The sequence below is a fragment of the Acomys russatus genome, chromosome 27 (assembly GCF_903995435.1).
Source record: "Acomys russatus chromosome 27, mAcoRus1.1, whole genome shotgun sequence".
Lineage (NCBI taxonomy): Eukaryota > Metazoa > Chordata > Mammalia > Rodentia > Muridae > Acomys > Acomys russatus.
Genome location: NC_067163.1, coordinates 23,895,900 through 23,912,822, shown reverse-complemented (window position 1 = coordinate 23,912,822; position 16,923 = coordinate 23,895,900). Strand labels below are relative to the sequence as shown.

General features: G+C 49.4%; 1 protein-coding gene across 5 annotated transcripts in view; it reads left to right on the top strand.

Moving 5' to 3' along the window:
• Nucleotides 1-16,923, top strand: part of Rbpms (RNA binding protein, mRNA processing factor) — a 152,881-nt gene that overhangs the window by 120,314 nt on the left and 15,644 nt on the right. For 2 of the 5 annotated variants that reach the window (XR_007833245.1, XM_051169401.1), the window contains exon 6: nucleotides 6,820-6,950. The exons of 2 other annotated variants lie outside the window; for them this stretch is intronic. Coding sequence is in view for 2 of the 3 variants with exons in the window: in XM_051169401.1 (XP_051025358.1) it covers nucleotides 6,820-6,950 (131 nt within the window). In the remaining variant the exon portion in view is untranslated. Of the gene's footprint in view, nucleotides 1-6,819; nucleotides 6,951-9,464; nucleotides 10,435-16,923 lie in introns of those variants that run through there. One more of the 5 variants, XM_051169398.1, reaches the window with a different exon arrangement.

Genomic DNA, 16,923 nt, shown 5'->3' with positions numbered 1-16,923 from the left:
TGTGAGTGTCTTTGCAGTCGGTGAAGGGCAGTGACCTAGGTTGGGAGGCAAGGAAGTGCAGCCGCGAAGGATCTACGTGCAACAGATTTGATTGCGCCCACCCCTCGCACGCTTACAAGTGACAGACACTTCACTTTGCCCCTCTGCAGAATGGGACTGACCTGATGCCTGCAATAAGTACTGCAGGACATCGAATGGACACTGTCAGCGTTGACTGGTATTCTCATTACTGCTGCTGGCGCTAAATTGTCCTCCTTTATTTTGTTGCGAGGAGTTAGCAGCTGTTTGGATACGGGAAGTGAAGGGGCCTTTAGAGTGAAATGGATAAAGGAATGCATTGTGGGGCTGGAGAGATGGCTCAGTGGTTAAGAGCACCGCCTGTTCTTCCAAAGGTCCTGAGTTCAATTCCTGGCAACCACATGGTGACTCACAACCATCAGTAATGTAACCTGATGCCCTCTTCTGGCCTGCAGGTGTACAAGCAGACACCACTGTATACATAATAATAAATAAATCTTTAAAAAATAAATAAATAAAGGAATGCATTGTGGGGCAGAAGAGGAGGCTCCGTGTAGAGCCTGACCTGGGCAAGCGTGAGGATCCCAGCACTGGGAAGCTGCTGCTCAGCCTGCAACCCCAGCTTCATGCGGGGTAGCGACAGGAAGATTGCTGGGAATTGCCGGCCAGCATCTGAGATCCAGGTTCTATGAGTTCCTGATGCAGACAGTAAGGCAGAGCATGCTGGAGCGGGATGCTAGACATCCCCTTCTGATCCTTGCTCCAGTGTACATCTGCTGAAAGTAGAAGGAACTGGTTGTTACATGACAGTGAATGTACCTTTTGCATGGGTTAGGCAAGTTTAGTATATTTACAATGAGTTAGAAATCAAAAGCAAAATAATAATAATAATAATAATAATAATAATAATAATAATAATAATAATAATAATAATAATAATAATAATAATAAAAGGGCTGGAGAGATGGCTCAGAGGTTAAGAGCACTTGCTGCTCTTCCAGAGGGTCCTGAGTTCAATTCCCAGCACCCACATGGTGGCTCACAACCATCTATAATGAGATGTAGTGTCCTCTTCTGGCCTGCAGATGTACACACAGACAGGACACTGTTACATAATAAGCAAATAAATAAAATCTAAAATAATAATAATAATAATAATAAATGGTGGTATGGATTGTTATAATTAGTAACTGAAGTATAAGAAATGGCCAAGGTCTATGATAGCTGGAACCAAGCCTAGCCCTGGTTTCTCCCCGTGTGCCTAGTATTTAGTGCACTAGCTTACTTTGCTGAACCCACATGCCTGGAGGCAGATGGATGGACAGGGATGTGCGCACCTCCCCACTTTCAGCGAGATTAAGTAGGTCAGTTTCTGGTGTGGGTTGAATAGGATTACAGTTCATAAGCTCACAAGGGTTGCATGAGAAATTAAGATAACTTTTACAGTGTAGAAGAAAGTTAATAGTTTGTTTGGTTTCCAGAAAACACCTGGACAAGAAGTCAGGCCATGCTCAGCTCATACCTGCTCAGGCCTTCAACACAGCTCCTCGCTGATGGCCATGTTCTCTTGAGACTATCACTGTAGAAAAGGCTTAGCCCTGCTGTGAGGCAGCCTCCATGCAGATGTTGCTAATTGTGCTGGAATTCTTGGTTCTCAGCTAGTGAGAAGTTCCAACCAGACTCTGGATTGAGAGGTTCCCTTCCTCCGAGTGTCCACTTGCCTCACTGATAAGGAAAGAGTGTGTCCTGGTAAGTCAGAAGGGGTCGTCAACAGGATGACTTTGGACGTCATTAAGCTACTTGCTGAGTTGTGCAGGTATAGTTAGGGCTGATTGCCTATAAAAGAGTTTATTTTCTTGTTTCTTTTTCTTTTTTTCTCCCCTTCACAATTAAAAATGTTTCTCTCAGCGAGCAGTGGTGGTGCACACTTTTAATCCCAACACTGAGGAGGCAGAGGCAGGTAAATCTCTGTGAGTTCAAGGCCAGCCTGGTCTACAGAGTGAGTTCCAAGACAGTCAGTGCTACACAGAGTATCTTGAAACAAACAAACAAACACCAAAATCTTCTCAGTGTTTGGGCCTTCCATGTCACAGCTGCTGATTTTCCTGGTTCACATTTCACATTCTAGAAAAATTTTCCGAAGCTGGGAGGTAGTGGTGCACACTTTTAATCTCAGCACTGGGGAGGCAGAGGCAGGCAGATGTCTGTGCTTTCAAAGCCAGCCTGGTTTACAGAGCAAGTTCAGGACAGCCAGAGCTGCACCGAAAAACTGTCTCAAAAAAAACCAAACCAAAACAAAAATAATAATACAATAAAATTAAAAAATCAAAAATTTGTACAAACTTTCTGGGTTCTAATTCTGTCCTTAAGTTTATTGTAATAAGTTGAGTGTTTTAAAAACTAGAGCTGAGGGCACACGCGCGCGCACGCACAGACACACACACACACACACACACACACACACACTCCCTCCCTCCCTCCCTCGTACTTAGGGTCTCCCACCACCACCTATGGTGGCGCATTGCCTGTGCAGAAGGCCTGTGCATAGACCGTGCAAGGCTGAAACCTGAGTGTGACAGGAGACCTGGGCTCCTGTAACGTGACTTGGAGACTCTAGATGTTGGTTTTCTTCTGCATGTTTCTTTCCTACCACAGCAGAAGTGACCTGGGATTTTGTTTCCATTCTGTAGGGGCAGGATAGAGTGTATGTCTTCATTTATTAACTCCTCTGCTAGGCTTGCACGGGCTGGAGTGAGAGCTTACCCCCGAGGGGCCCTATGGTTGGCTTGGAGTAGGGTAGGGATGCAATGGTAACCGGGCGAAAGCTTCCTTCCCAGGCTAGCAGGGAAACTGGCAGGCTCTTAGAAAATAGCACTGAAGAGCGAATATGCCGGGTGACCTGAGGAGAGCGTGGTGCTGAAGGCCTGGGTGGGAAAGAGGTAGGGATGTCCACACAGAACTACTGACCCTAGACCAGAAAAACAGGAAATCCAGGGCTCTTTAGACCGTCCTGGGAGTGAAGGGGTGCTGCACAGTAGGGGAAGGTAGTGAGACCAGATCATGTGTTTTAGGGTGGCAAGCAAGTGAACGGGAAGACACCTCCTCTAGTGCACTGTGGGCGGCTAAAGTCCGAATACATGGCCCAGGGAAAGTGAGGTGACAATCCAGTGTGCCTGCTGTCACGGTACCCAGTCTAAGGGGTACCCTTCCTAGAGTCTGCATGGAAGCAGGCAGGTGCCTGAGGAGTTGTGTTTACTCTCAGAGTGTCTTAGGCAGCTAAGCAGTTTTTGTTACTTTGTTTTTGAGACAGGGTTTCTCTGTGTAGCCTTGGCTGTCCTGGACTCACTTTGTAGACGAGGCTGGCCTTGAAACCACAGAGATCTGCCTGCCTCTGCCTCCCGGGTGCTGGGATTACAGGGGCAGCCCCCACGCCTGGCCACAGCTGAGCATATTATTGTGCAGCATTTCCAAAATAGAACCTTCGAGGAGATAAAATAAATACCGATTAGAAGTTCTTCGACCTTAGTTCCTTTAAAGGTCCTCCTGGACTTGGCCTCTGCCTGTTTCCTCACTTAAGGTGACACGCTCAGGGCCCTTGCACAAGCCTCCATTGGGGTTTTTCATTTGGAGAGATGTCAAATATTCCTTGTGCCTCAGAACACAACCAGAGCCTTTTAGATCATCCATTCTGAGGTTTGGGGTTGGTTTGTATCTTAGCAGTGTATCGCCCTCTACACATTACCCAGGGTGCAGCAGGAGAAATGGGTAACAGGCTATAGGGTGAGCTGTGCAGTAGGAAAGGGTTTGCCCAGCCTCTTGGGAGGGCTGGACCAAGTCCCTCTACCTGCCCCCTCCATCTGCCTACTGTAGATGCCCAAGAGGCATCTGACTGCATCCCTGGGCTTTCTTCCCTTTGTCTTCCCCATCCTCTTAGCTTGAGCGGGAGAAGCTGCTCCTCTCTGGACTCTGCCTACTACTCCACTTAAGTACCCTTCCCCAGGGCAGGTCTCCCTCTGAAACCCCGTTATTTTCTCAAGACTCTATTAGCTAGCAGAACACCAGCTTCTTGAGATGGGATGTTCTTGGGGTTTCAGCCTGTGGGGACCACTTCCAGGTGTAGGTTGTGACCCAGGTAGCTGAAGTCTTTGGGCATTCCTTCTCAGAAACGGGGAGAGAGGAATGCTGAGGTGTGCCGAGGGGCCTCCCTGACCACGCTGTGCTGTGGTCCGCTCAACACCTGCATTTAGGGGATGTCACGTACATCCCGTTCTGCTGGGCTGTCTGCCCACCTGTTCTCAGGTGAGTAGTTCCTTAGTACCACATAGGTATAATAGGAGCCATAGGCCGGGATGAAAGTGTAGAAAGCTGGTCAGATCAAGATTGAAGTCCAATCCCACTGTGCCTTCACTGTTCTCCTCTTCCTCCCGTTTTGTTTGTCCTGTGTTGTGGGTATGTAATACACCAACCATCTTAGGAAATGTCTAGACAGTCTCACGGTTCAGCATCCCACCACTCCATGGTTGCACCAAAAAATAACCAGCGAATAATTTAATCTCTGAAAATCACACGTAACGTGGCATGAGGTGGGATTTTTCCTCTTTCAGAGTGTTTGTGGAGGTATTAAAACCCTCACATTTACAAGCTGCTGAAAACACCCCTGGGTGTCTCAAGCTAGCACGAGTGCTGGCGGACGTGGTACATATTTTTTTTTTCTTCTGCATCATCAGGCTGGCACTCCTGCAGGTGGATCTTTAGAGTTTTCAGACTGCAGGCTGCAGTCAAGCGTTCCCCTCTGCTGGCTTCCACCAGTTAAAACCGGTTGATAGTCATCTCTAAGGTGTCCTCCTGTCGCATCAGGCCATGGCAGGAACTAGGGACAAGCGCACCAGGGCATGAGACTCTCTTGACTTTTACAAAAGACGCACAATGTCTTAAAATAGTCTGGTAGCTAAAATAACAACAACGACAACAATAATAGCTCACCATTCGGGAGAGTGGCTGCTTGTTTAGGCCCTAAGGCCTTGGTTCTGGCAGCAGTTAGTTTCCACTAGCCAGGCTCCCACAAGAGCCGCTCTGATGGGAGGCAGATGGTCTCTTCACGGCAGGAAGTGCAGGCTCTACGGGGCCTTCTCTTCGCCCTCTGAGGGATTCCTTGAGCCTTGGACTACACCACACCCCCAGTACTTGAAGTAGATACTTGGCTGTGGTGATTTTTGTTTTTTCCTTCTGAGACATAGTTTCTCTTTGTAGCCTTGGTTTGGCTATCTTGAACTCACTTTGAAAGCCAGGTTGGCCTCAAACAGAGATCCATGTGCCTTTGCCTACTGAGAGCCATGGTGATTTGGGGTGGGTAGGTGGGTGGGTGTGGGTGTGCGTGCATGCGTGCGTGCGTGCGTGCTGTTATTTCCTGGCTAACTGTTGGTCTCTGCCACCTTGATTCTGCATCTCTCTTCAGCACCAGGGTTACCTCACTGCAAGAAGGGGCTTTATGGGGAGGGAGCAAGTGAGGCCAGCCATAGTACATCTAGCCAGTGTTGGGATCCTGTATGTCTGGAGTGTTGAGCACGAACTCTCTCTGAGTGAGGTATTACCCATTCTCTCTGCCGTCATAGGAGACATTCTGCCCAGGCAGGGCCCTGCCTCCTCCCAGTGCCTGTCCTGTGTGCACTTACTAGCAGGCCCTCCCTCCATTTCCTGGTTGCTCCATTACATACACAGGATAGCAGTTTGCTGTCTTCAGTGTCCTGGCAAGAACCAACATTTCTGGGGCAAGAGAGGATGGAAGGTCGCAGGTTCTTGGAAATGGCTTGGAAGTGGCTCTTGGCATGCCCCCTAGGTTTCTGGGTCGTCCAATATGGCAGTTACTGATGGCTTTTTACAGTCACCCTTTGCTGCCTCCCTCAGCTGTCTGGGGAAGCATCCTCAGTATACTTGATTTCAGATGTTGACAGGTGAGAAAAGCAAATACTGAGATTGCCGCTCTGCAAGGTCCCGTGAGCCGCAGTGTTCTCGCTTGTGCTGAGCTCAGCGGTACACTTGGCTCTTTTCTTAACAGATTGCTTCCTGCTGCACTGGGCCGCCGGGCAGTGGACTTGAGTAGAGCCTAAGCTACACTTTCAGGCCATCGAGAATAAACAGCTGCTGTAAGCCTTCGTGCTGTATCTTCCGGGAGCCTAGCTTCAACCAGAACACTCCGGATACTTCACTTCTATTAGTTTGCAGTGTTCCAAGTGCCCTGTGGCCCTGGTATTTGGCCCTGTACTTTGAGGACAGGATGGAAAATGCTTTATCGTGGTTTATTTGTCCATAGTAATAATACTGATAGCTACACACGTCTTGGAGTTCTGGCTTGTTGGGGTCCTGCCAGTAACCCGTTGTTCTCTGAAAGGCACACAGAAGGTTCTCGTGGGATGTCTCCTGCACACGCACATTCTCTCTTCCTTCCATCCCTCAGGGGACCACACTCTGTTTCAGCAGGAAATTCCCACTGTTCTCGGGTCCCCAGCTACAGTTGGTGAGACATCACAGTGTTCAGGGCGGAGCCCCGTCCACGACCTCGCCTGGCAGGCAGCAGGCACTAGCCTTATTTGCTCCCGATTTGCTCTGTACTTACAGTTCCTTTGCTTAGAGTTTGGGGGAGCAAAGCAACAGGTTGTTAGAAGAACGAGAGTGATTTGACCCCTGTCCCCTGACCTCTGACCTCTGCCATTGGTCTGGGCTTGGGTTTTCTGGTTGTTTTGTGTTCAGATGAGAAAGCAGCTGTTTGGTAACCGCTAACTCTTCCTTATTCTTGTCTTGCAGATGAGCTCACAGTGCCTGCACTTTACCCCAGTAGCCCTGAAGTGTGGGCCCCGTACCCTCTGTACCCAGCGGAGCTAGCGCCTGCTCTTCCTCCTCCTGCTTTCACCTATCCCGCTTCACTGCATGCCCAGGTAATTTATACCCATCGGCCACCACGTCACTCACCCCTCCAGCACCAGCCCTTCCAAACCTGGTTCCCCAGAGCACACCATATGACTAACACCTGCCCAGCTAACAGACCCACCCTCAGGAAGTGTATGATCCCCTCTACAACAACCTGACACCCCTCCAGGACCTCCGAGGACCGTCTGACAGCAATGATCCCACCCCACTGCCTGATGTCTGCCCCAAAGGACACCTCTCTCTTCCTTAATGATCTCACCCTCATCGCACACGCCAAGACCGGGCAGGCTTCCCTCCTTGGCTCCCCGCTAGCAAAAGGGCATCACAGGAGAATGTGTGTGTGTGTGTGTGTGTGTGTGTGTGTGTGTGTGTACACGTACATGTGTGCGCGACGCACAACTGGCATGGAAGGGAGACATGCACTTGAGGCACAAGTTTGATGTGTGTTTGGCATGTATGAAGTAAGAGACGGCTGCTCTCCTGTCCACAGGGAGCTGAGGGACCAAAGGGAAGCTTCCAAGAGGAAGCCTGATCTTTTATGTACGTTATAGGAAAGACAGAAGGCTGCTTATTGCTATGTGGAAAGGGACATATCAAAGAGAGCTTTGCTGCCTAGGTTTCTCCCTTAGTCATGAAGAGCCTCGGTTTTATAAACAAACTCCTAGCTTCTCCCCAGAAACTCGTGTGAGGAGCTTCGCCCTTGGATGTAACCACTCATGTCATTGGCCCACAGGGTATGCTGGTCATTAGCAAGTAAAACACAGATCCCATTTGTCTTACCGCATACGGCCACTCAACCTGGCCTTGTAAAAACTGCCAGCCTCGTGGGCTGGTGAGATGGCTCCCAGGCAGAGGGGCTTGCTGCCACACCTGACAGCTTGGGTTCCACCCCCAGGACCCACGTGGTAGAAGAGAGGACTGACTCCTGCTGGTTGTTCTCTGTCCTCCACATGCGAGTGCGAGTGCGTGCAAACACACACACTAAACAGATGCAATCTTTTTAAATTGTCAGGCTGGCCAGGAGGGGCTCGTGTTGATTTTGCCTGGTATTTGTTAATAAGGCTGCACAGACGCCTTCATGTTATACAGAACAGTCCTGATTAAGACACTCCCAGCAAGTGTCCCCAGGCCACCACGTCAGGAGTCCTTAGAGCTAAGTACCTCTTGATCTGAGACGCCAGTGTTTCATGCCTGCAATGGCATCCGGCCTTCTGAGCTCCTCTCCTGGGGCATGTCAGCTCCAAACAGGAGAGCTCGAAGAGAAGCCCTCAGTGCCTGTGCCCCAGGCCAGATGTCCACTGCCAGAGCTAGAAAGCATTGTGAGGAGTGAGGGAAAGTGCAGAGGGGGGTGGTGGTGAGTGGCCGCGGTGAAGGAAACACTGAAGCCAAGGAGCAGATGTGCCTTTTGCTTATCTGTTCTTTGCCTGGTGTGTCCGCATCAGTGTTCAGTAACCCCCATAGCTGACAGCTACCTGGCGGGTGGGGGAGCTAAGTTGTGGCTATCGCTTGCTGGGTCCGTAACATTTTTCTGGGTAACTTTGTTGACCACAAGGAGCAACTGGAAGCCCCTTTTGTGCACCCCATACCTCACGTGCAGGTGCTATGTCCCCTCTCAGAATGGAGCAGCTGACAGTTGAGGTAATTAGTGACACACACATACCATAAAATGATGCAACGTTGCACATAAGTCTTAAGGAGCCGTGACTTTGGGAGAGTGAGGCCCTGACAGTGTCCAGAAAGCTCTGAGAATGCTGGCTTTGGCCGTGACAGATGAAATCAGGAGTGATGGGGGACTTAGGAGGCTTAGGAAGCCTACATCACCGTGAGGAAGGACGGCAAGATTAGATGCATCTTAGCCATGTGCCTTACTGGCTTGTGTCACCTACATGGATGGCCCCCTTCTCTTGAGACTTCCCAGCCTGGAATCTCTTGACACGCCACCAGCCCTAGATTTGGCGGAAGTCCGACCTGCTGGCTGTGAGATGTGTGTCATAGGATCTCATTTCTTCTTTGGAGTCACTTAAATGAGCATTCTTATTAAATGTATTTGTCCGAGTTGGGACTCTGAGTGAACTAGTAGAGGCTTTTAGAGACAGCTGGCCCCGCCCACTGTGCCGATGAGGAAACAGGCCTGAGAGGATTGGCAGTCGCCCCAAGTCTCAGCAGTCCCACATCGACTAGAGCGAGTCTGTCACCTGTGTCCCTTGCTGACTAACATAGCAAGGTGCTGGCTCACCAAAGACTTACTCTTAGTGACATTTTAGAGAGGCCTCACTCCAACGACTCCTTGGAACTTTGTCCTCTAAGTAAACAGGAGATCCCTCAGAAGAGACTTGGAGGCAAAGATGGTGGCTTCTGTGGCTCCTCACCGGAGGGAAACAGAGTGGGCAGCCCCTGACTACACGATCAGGGTTTTGTTTTGGAAACTTAATGTTTTGGAGAGTTTTCTAATTTTGCTTTTTTTTTTTTTCCAATGTTGTGCTCTGTTTTGAGACATGGATATTTTTTTCTTTTTCTTCTAGTGTTTCTCTCCAGAGGCAAAGCCCAACACACCTGTCTTTTGTCCACTTCTCCAGCAAATTAGATTTGTCTCTGGGAATGTGTTTGTCACATACCAACCTACTGCAGACCAGCAGAGGGACCTTCCATGTTGAGTGTTTGTTAGCACTCCCCCACTCCTCCCTTATTTTGCAAAAACTATTTCTTGATGATATTTGAGAGATTTCAATAAACATTTTAATAAGAGAAAAAAAAAAGATCTCCAGTAGACTGCAGCGGTTTTTTTTTTAAACTCATGGTGCTACCATTTTGGAACAAAGGTATTTTATTTACTCTCTGGCTGAGGTTTGTGAGGACTGGGCCCATAGCCGCTAAGTTGTATATTCCTTGGGAGCAGCCTCCGGAAGAGTACCCTAGAAGACTGCGTGCGCCCGGTGCGGGGGGCCTCATCGATGCTGCTGCTTCCTTCTTGAGCCCCGAAACCTCCCCAAGCTTCATGCTACAAGATCTTCGGCCAGCAGGTCATCGGCCAGCAGAAGTTCTTGCATCAGCACCAACAAGGCTGACGTAATCTAGCTAGCAGACACATGCTCCCTGTGTGCCTGCTCTGGTCCTAAGGAAGGGAGGAGCCAAGAAACGGGACCTGGCAGTAAAAAAATTCAGTTCTAGTGGTGAGCTACAAGTCTCAGCTCTGGTTCAAAGGTACTTATGTGCCATCAATTCCCGTTGGTTTTGACCTAATGGTGACCCTGTAGTCACTGTCCTTGAGAGGCAGAGGCAGAAGATTCCAGAGTTCCTAGCCAGCCTGGGCTTTAGTGAGACCCTTCTCAACTCCCAGTTTTCTCCAAACTGGATAAAGTAACAGGGCAGCACAGTGTGCACTGCCTTACTATTTTTTTTAAAGAGTTATTATTTATTTTATGTATTTGGGTGCTCTATCTGCATGTACACCTACATGCCCAAAGAGGGCATCAGTTCTTATAGGTGGTTGTGAGCCACCGTGTGGTTGCTGGCAATTGAACTCAAGACCTTTGAAGAGCAGCCAGTGCTCATAGCCTCCGAGCCATCTCTCCAGCCCCTGCCTTAATATTTTTACAGAGGAAAGCATGACCCTCATGTAGCCAATGTCGCATTTCTAATACTAGCATTTTTGTGACCATCTGCTTTGCCCTCAAGGTCATTGGTGTTTGAAGTTTACTGTACACATTGTGTGAGTCACTGGGTAGCAAAGGCACATTTCATTTTGCACTTTCTGGAAGGTGAGGACACATACAGACCCTTTGTCACCACCTGTTCACACTCTGCCTTTTGAATCTGCTATGGCAGGACACGAAACCTTCTGGTCTCACCTTGTGGCAGAAGTGGAGACCACATCCCCTACTAGAGGCAGTGCCAGAGTAGGGCCCGAAGGATTCTTGGGGAAGCTGGCCTGAGAGAAGGTCCAGAGCGCCGCTGTTTCAGGGGACCCCTTGACCCTGTGACACCGTGCCTTACAACTCACGGCGGCTGCCAATTGCTGCAGGAAGCCCCACCCGAGTGACCGACCAGACACCCTGTAAGTTATAGCGGAACTTCTTGGGGCGTGTGCCTTGAGACATCTCTGCAGCACGCCACAAACATTTTAAAGGTCTAACTCCAAAGAAATTCAGAACTAGTCCTTGGGCTAGAGCCACAGGCAAATACAATCAAGAAATCACAGAGGGACAGACAGACCTCGAGGTGGTATGGGTTACCTGCACTGCAGGTCTGTACCCATTGTCACCATAGCTGGGCATTCACTTGATGGGGTGTAACCTTTTTCTTTTTCCATTTTTATGTATGAGGGTGCACATGCATTTGGAGGCCTGAGGCTAACGAAGGGAGTTATCCTCAGTTGGTCTGCCTTGTTTAGTTAGGCACAGTCTCAAACCCACACTGACAGGCCTGGTCTCCCTGGCCAGCTCACTCTGGAGAGTCCCCTGTCCCCACTTTTCTTTCTAGGCTGCAATTAAAGAGCATGCCCTAACCACTGAGCATCTCCCCAGCCCCAAGATACAATTAATGAGATTTTAGGATTTTTGTTTGTTTTAAATATTTATCATCTTCCTGTCAGTAACCAGTGCCCTGGGGAGAACTGAGTGAGACAGACTTGAGGTGTGACCTCAGAGCACAAGGGTTTATGGCAGGGCAGAGGGACCCCGGGAGACCATCTGTACCTGGCAGATAGCGCCATGCTCCAGCACCAGGTGGGCCTCATTGAACAAGGTTTCATATTTTATGGTGCTCGTCTTCAGCTCAGCAGGCAATAGCAAGCTCTGTGCTGTGTGGCCAGTCCTGTCAAAGAAGTAAACTAGGCCTTCTGATCTCTAGACGTTTAATAGCCTGTCTCAGAAGGCACAGAGGGGCATGGAGATTTGGGGTATGTGTTTCTGTGACCCACACAGAGATCGTTTCCTAGTCCTGGCTTGTCCTTGAACACCTGCTGTCCTTGTAGCACTGCTATAGGGGGCTGAGGGAATCCCAGGCCTTGCTGTGTGTTGGCTGGAGCCTGTGATATTTCCCCAACCCCGTAGCTCTGGGAGGCCATATTGCAGAAAGCACCCCCACAAAACACCAGTCTTCCAAGCCTGGCAGGCTTTCTGGGGCCGGAAGAAGCACTCTGAGGAGGCTGGGACAGTAGGAATCTAGGCGATGCTGACCTTGGCCGTTCAGGTTGGAATTCTCTTCCTCCCCTAGGCCCTCCCTCAGGAGGGGGTAGTGTAGGGACTTGTACAGGTTCCAGGGCTGCCTGGCCAGACCAACAGCTGTGCGGCCTCAGCTTTTAACACCTCAGAGCCTCAGGAACGTGGGGTTAAGGATTCTTAGTTATAAAACATTAGTTATGTCTGGTGCCTTGTAGTGACCTGCTGTTTGGGGTTTTTTAGTTTGGTTTAGTTGTGTTCTCTTCCCCCACCCCCACCCCTGGCTTGATTTTTGTTTTGTTTTTCATTGCTGGGCATAGATTGTTCTAGGCATTTCACCACTGAGCTTTATTTTGCAAACCTTCCCCTCTTCTCCCCGCTCTGCAGACTTATCCCTTCCTGATGTCTTTTCAAGGAATGTTCGAACTTTCTACAAGAAAGAAATTTAGGCCCACAAGGTAGTGGTAGTTAAAACCTTGCTCACCCCTGCAGAGAAGCTGCCTGCAGAGTCCTGATACACCAAAGCCAGGGACTAGGAGAATGCCAAAGAGGGAGTGATGTGCTATCAAATGACACATGACCACCCTGCCCAGCGGTGTGTTCCTCAACTGCTTGCTTCCCCCTTTAAACCGCTTCTCACCCCCACACCCCCAGTCAAGACAGGAGGCACCCACCTATAGAAAGCCTGTCCGGGCAGGAGGCACCAGGACTCTGGGGAATCCTGCCAGTGGACCTTTCCTGGCCTTCTGTCAGATAAGCTGCGAAAGAGAAAGGCCCGTTGGCTCAGAGGCCTTCCCTCAGGCCTCACAGCTGCCTCTTCTGGCTCCTGGCTCCACAGTCATGTCTTGACACCTTGGAAGGCTAGCCTTTAGAGCTGTGATCTGAGCCCAGGGACTCTGCGCCTGGCTAAGGAAGCCCTGTATCCTCGTGCCCTTGTCACTATCTTGGGGTCTCTGAGCCAAAAGCCACCCTAGAAATGAGCTTCTTCGCTTGTTCTGGGAGAAGAGCTCAACAGGATCCCTTTCAGTGGACACAGCAGTCTGTGTTCCTTTGACATGTGTGACTTCAGGTTTCCTAAGCATGGTTTTCTTTTTCCTCTGTGTAAAACTTAAACCCTGGGTCATCTGCAGGTTTTTCCTGAGTCTCGGTGAGTGACACCTCTAAATTCTCTACAGCTCACGCCTTTGGAATTATTACCGAAGAGTACTACCACAATGGGGAGGAACAGACGTTCCTAGCACCTAATTAGGATTGTCAGCAACCAAACAGCAGAGATGAGCACGTAGCTCAGTTGGTACCGTATTTGCCTCACATGCAGAAGGTCCTGAGTTCAATCTCCAGCAACATGAAAACAGGGCATGGTCGCTCATGCCTGTGGTCCCAGCATTCAGGATGTAGAGGCAAGAAGGCTGCTAGTTGAAGTTCATGAGTCTCCCAAAAGCTTTTTTTTTTTTTTTTAAATGTATCCGTGCGTGCTCTATCTGCACATACACCTGCTGCCAGAAGAGGGCATCAGATCCCATTATAGATGGCTGTGAGCTACCAAGTGGTAGCTGGGAATTGAACTCAGGACCTCTGGAAGAGCAGACATTGCTCTTAACCACTGAGCCATCTCTCCAGCCCCCTTTGCTTGGTTTTTGAGACAGAGTCTTACTCTGCAGTCCAGGCTGTCCTCAAATTTATGCCCTTCTGTGGTAACAGCCTCCTGAGTGTGAGGATTACAGGCGTGCCACCACTTGAGGCTCACAGACAGGATTTTTAATTACTCATTAGTTTTGTGTGACTGTGGCTTTGGGCGTATGTGCCATGGTGTGTACCCGGAAGTCAGAGGGCAACTTTGTGGAGTCAGCTCTCTCTTCCCACCTTTGTGTGAGCCACAGGGTTTGAACTTGCGGTGTCAGGCTTTCAGGGCAAGCCCTGGGTTGGCTGAATCTTTTCACCAGTCCCACAAACAGGATTCTTTTTGTAATGATAGTTGATACCTGCTCTGTTAAATTTGGGGTTTTAGGCAAGTTTCTTTCATCTACTGACCTTCTGCTTCCTTTTGTATAAGCAGCAGCATGAAGCTCTGTGCTGTGAGGTTAATTTGAGAGGAAGGATACAAAATGTGTGGTATCCAGGACTTTACCAAAGAGCCTTTCTACGCCTTCCATTTGTCAGAATGCAGCCTGGCAGTACCAGAGGCTCCCAGGTGCTGCAGTGAGCGCGAGACATAAGTATAGCACAGAACATCAGAGTCCCGTCTGGGCTGGACTTGGTTTGGGGGTGCTGAGTCAGAGCAGACAGACTCAGCAAGACTGCCCAGAGCTTATGGTGTGGACACAGAGACTCCATGTGGGGGCCAGACTGGTGGTTCTAGTTGTTTCCCCAGGTACAGGCTCCCGGATACTTTCAGTGTGCGACTTTGGAGTTCTAGAAACAAAACCCAGAACCACAAGGAAACTTTATAATTATCCAACATCAGCTTTGTAAAAGGAATAGTGAACTTTTCCTTTTTGAAGAAAACTAGTTGTGACAGGAGCAAAAGGAAAATTGACTCCAAATGGCATCATGTTTTATTCAGAGTTTGTGCTGCCAGTAGGGAAGACCAGAACCCAATGACAGGACTAGAAAGTGGGACACCCCAACTTTAAGCTTCATATATTGTGCACGAAGTCTGCCCGCTTCACTGAGCTCAGCTCCCAGGGACCTCTAATGGCCCATGCTAGCAAACATAGTTAAAAATTAACAGGCTGACAAGATTAAATACGGATGGCGAGCAGCCGCTGTGGACCGAATCTGACGCAGGGCGTTACACGCTCGGGTGCCCTTGACCAGAGTGGCGTCTCGGTGAACTTGGAGACACCGGAGCACATTTCACACGCATATCTGAAAGCAGGATCCCAACTTAGTTCAGAACAGCCAGGAAGAGCTGAGGCCCAGGAGAGAGTTACCCCCCAAGGCCTTGCAATTGGTCCCTGGCTTGACTGGTTCATGATCCTAGGACCTTGGTCGCGAGGTTCAGACCCCAGTGACTAACATTGTCACCCCTGGCTAGAAGTCTGACAAACCAGCTTCCTGCAGCTGGCACTTTTTATTATTTTGAGGTAGTGTTTTTTCCATGTAGTCAAGGCTGGCTTCAAACTTGGAGCAACCCTCCTGCCTCACCCTCTCGTGTGCTAGGATTTTATATCTATAAGCTATCTCTTCAATATAGCCAAGATGTTCTTGGTCCTTCGCCAGTTGCCAGGATGAATAAGGTGGTGACCTACCCTGTGGACCAACTCACACAGATCCGGGGAATGGAACTCGAGGTATCAGTCAGTCTAGGCAGCAAGTGCCTTTAGCTACCAAGCCTTGAAAAATCCTTTTTCAAAGCACTGTTGTAACTGTTAGGTTCAAAGGCAATGGATGGGCTTGCTTTGGGGTCTGTTCCACAGTGACTAGACCAGGATGTCACTGGTGTGGCCATCTTCAAATGTATATTAGTTTCATTAACAGCTAGAAGTTTGGGAGCCACATTGGACGCACCTCAGCCACCTAGATCCACCTCATCACCACTGGCAGGGACCCATGTTGCCATTTCTCAGCTCTGAGGGTGTTAGTAGCTGGTATGGAATCAAAGATTCTGTGGTCAGATAACCTTGGGAAGGCCAGGGAGTGAGTGGAGTGACTCCCTCCGTATCACAGAAGAGCTGTTCATACACTCTCTGTATCAACCCGCTCAAGGACACAGGGAATGTCGCTCTCAAACTTTCTGGGCTGGCGAGCCTTTCTAGACTGGTCTTGTTCCAGCCATATTCCGAGAAGTCTAGCTCAAGAGCAGGACCTCACATCTGAGTGAGTGCATGCTAGCAGCCCAGCGAGCACTTTGAAATGCAAGTGAGATTGCAGGTAAAGGCATTTGCCACCAGGCCTGCTAACCTAAGGTCAATCCCTGGGTCCCGCCACGACCACCAAAGGATGCCCTGCTAACTCTAGTGATCGCTGTGCCCTGCTTCCTCGTGACTGTTGTAATCTGAAGAGGACAGCAATAATGGGACTCAGTCACTAGAGAAGGAAGAGTCAAGGCCTGTGTTGCTCAGTGTGCACGAGGTGCCAGGGATTCCACCATTGGAGACCAAGTCAGGCCTTTCTGTCCTTGGCACTGTCACTGTACACACATTCTGTACAGTTGTTTAGGTGCCAGGCTTCAGTTCTGTATCTTGCGGGTATATACTTTATCTAGCGTGATTTTTTTTTTCCCCCCTTCCAGATTATTTCCCTCCCAGGTATGGGCTACACCTGTCTAGTCTGTCACCACTTGGGATATTAGAGCCTGACAGTGTTGCCTTTCTATGAGAAGTGTTGGAAAGCAGCACTCCTGATGATGGAGTGTGATGATGGAATCCATATACTGTGCCCCCAGGGCAATGAATTGCCCCCAACCTTCATAACTGGGTTTCAGGACTCTAGACTTCCCAGTCTGTGTGTGGGACACTTGACATTGTCGTCTCTGGCACAGAGTAAATCAGGGTTAGTGTTAGAAGTTCTCCTGGGGCCGGACATGGTGGCACGCGCCTTTAATCCCAACACTCAGGAGGCAGAGGCAGGCAGATCACTGTGAGTTGGAGGCCAGCTTGGTCTACAAAGTGAGTCCAGGACAGCCAAGGCTACACAGAGAAACCCTGTCTTGAAAAAATAAAAACAACACCACCACCAAAAAAAACCACACACAAACAAAAAGTTCTCCTAGAGACCTCAAACTCCTGGAATTGTATGCAAGCTTGTGTGTGTGTGTGTGTGTATGTGTGTGAGAGAGAGAGAGAAGAGAGAGAGATGTACGTGTTTGTACGTATGTGCA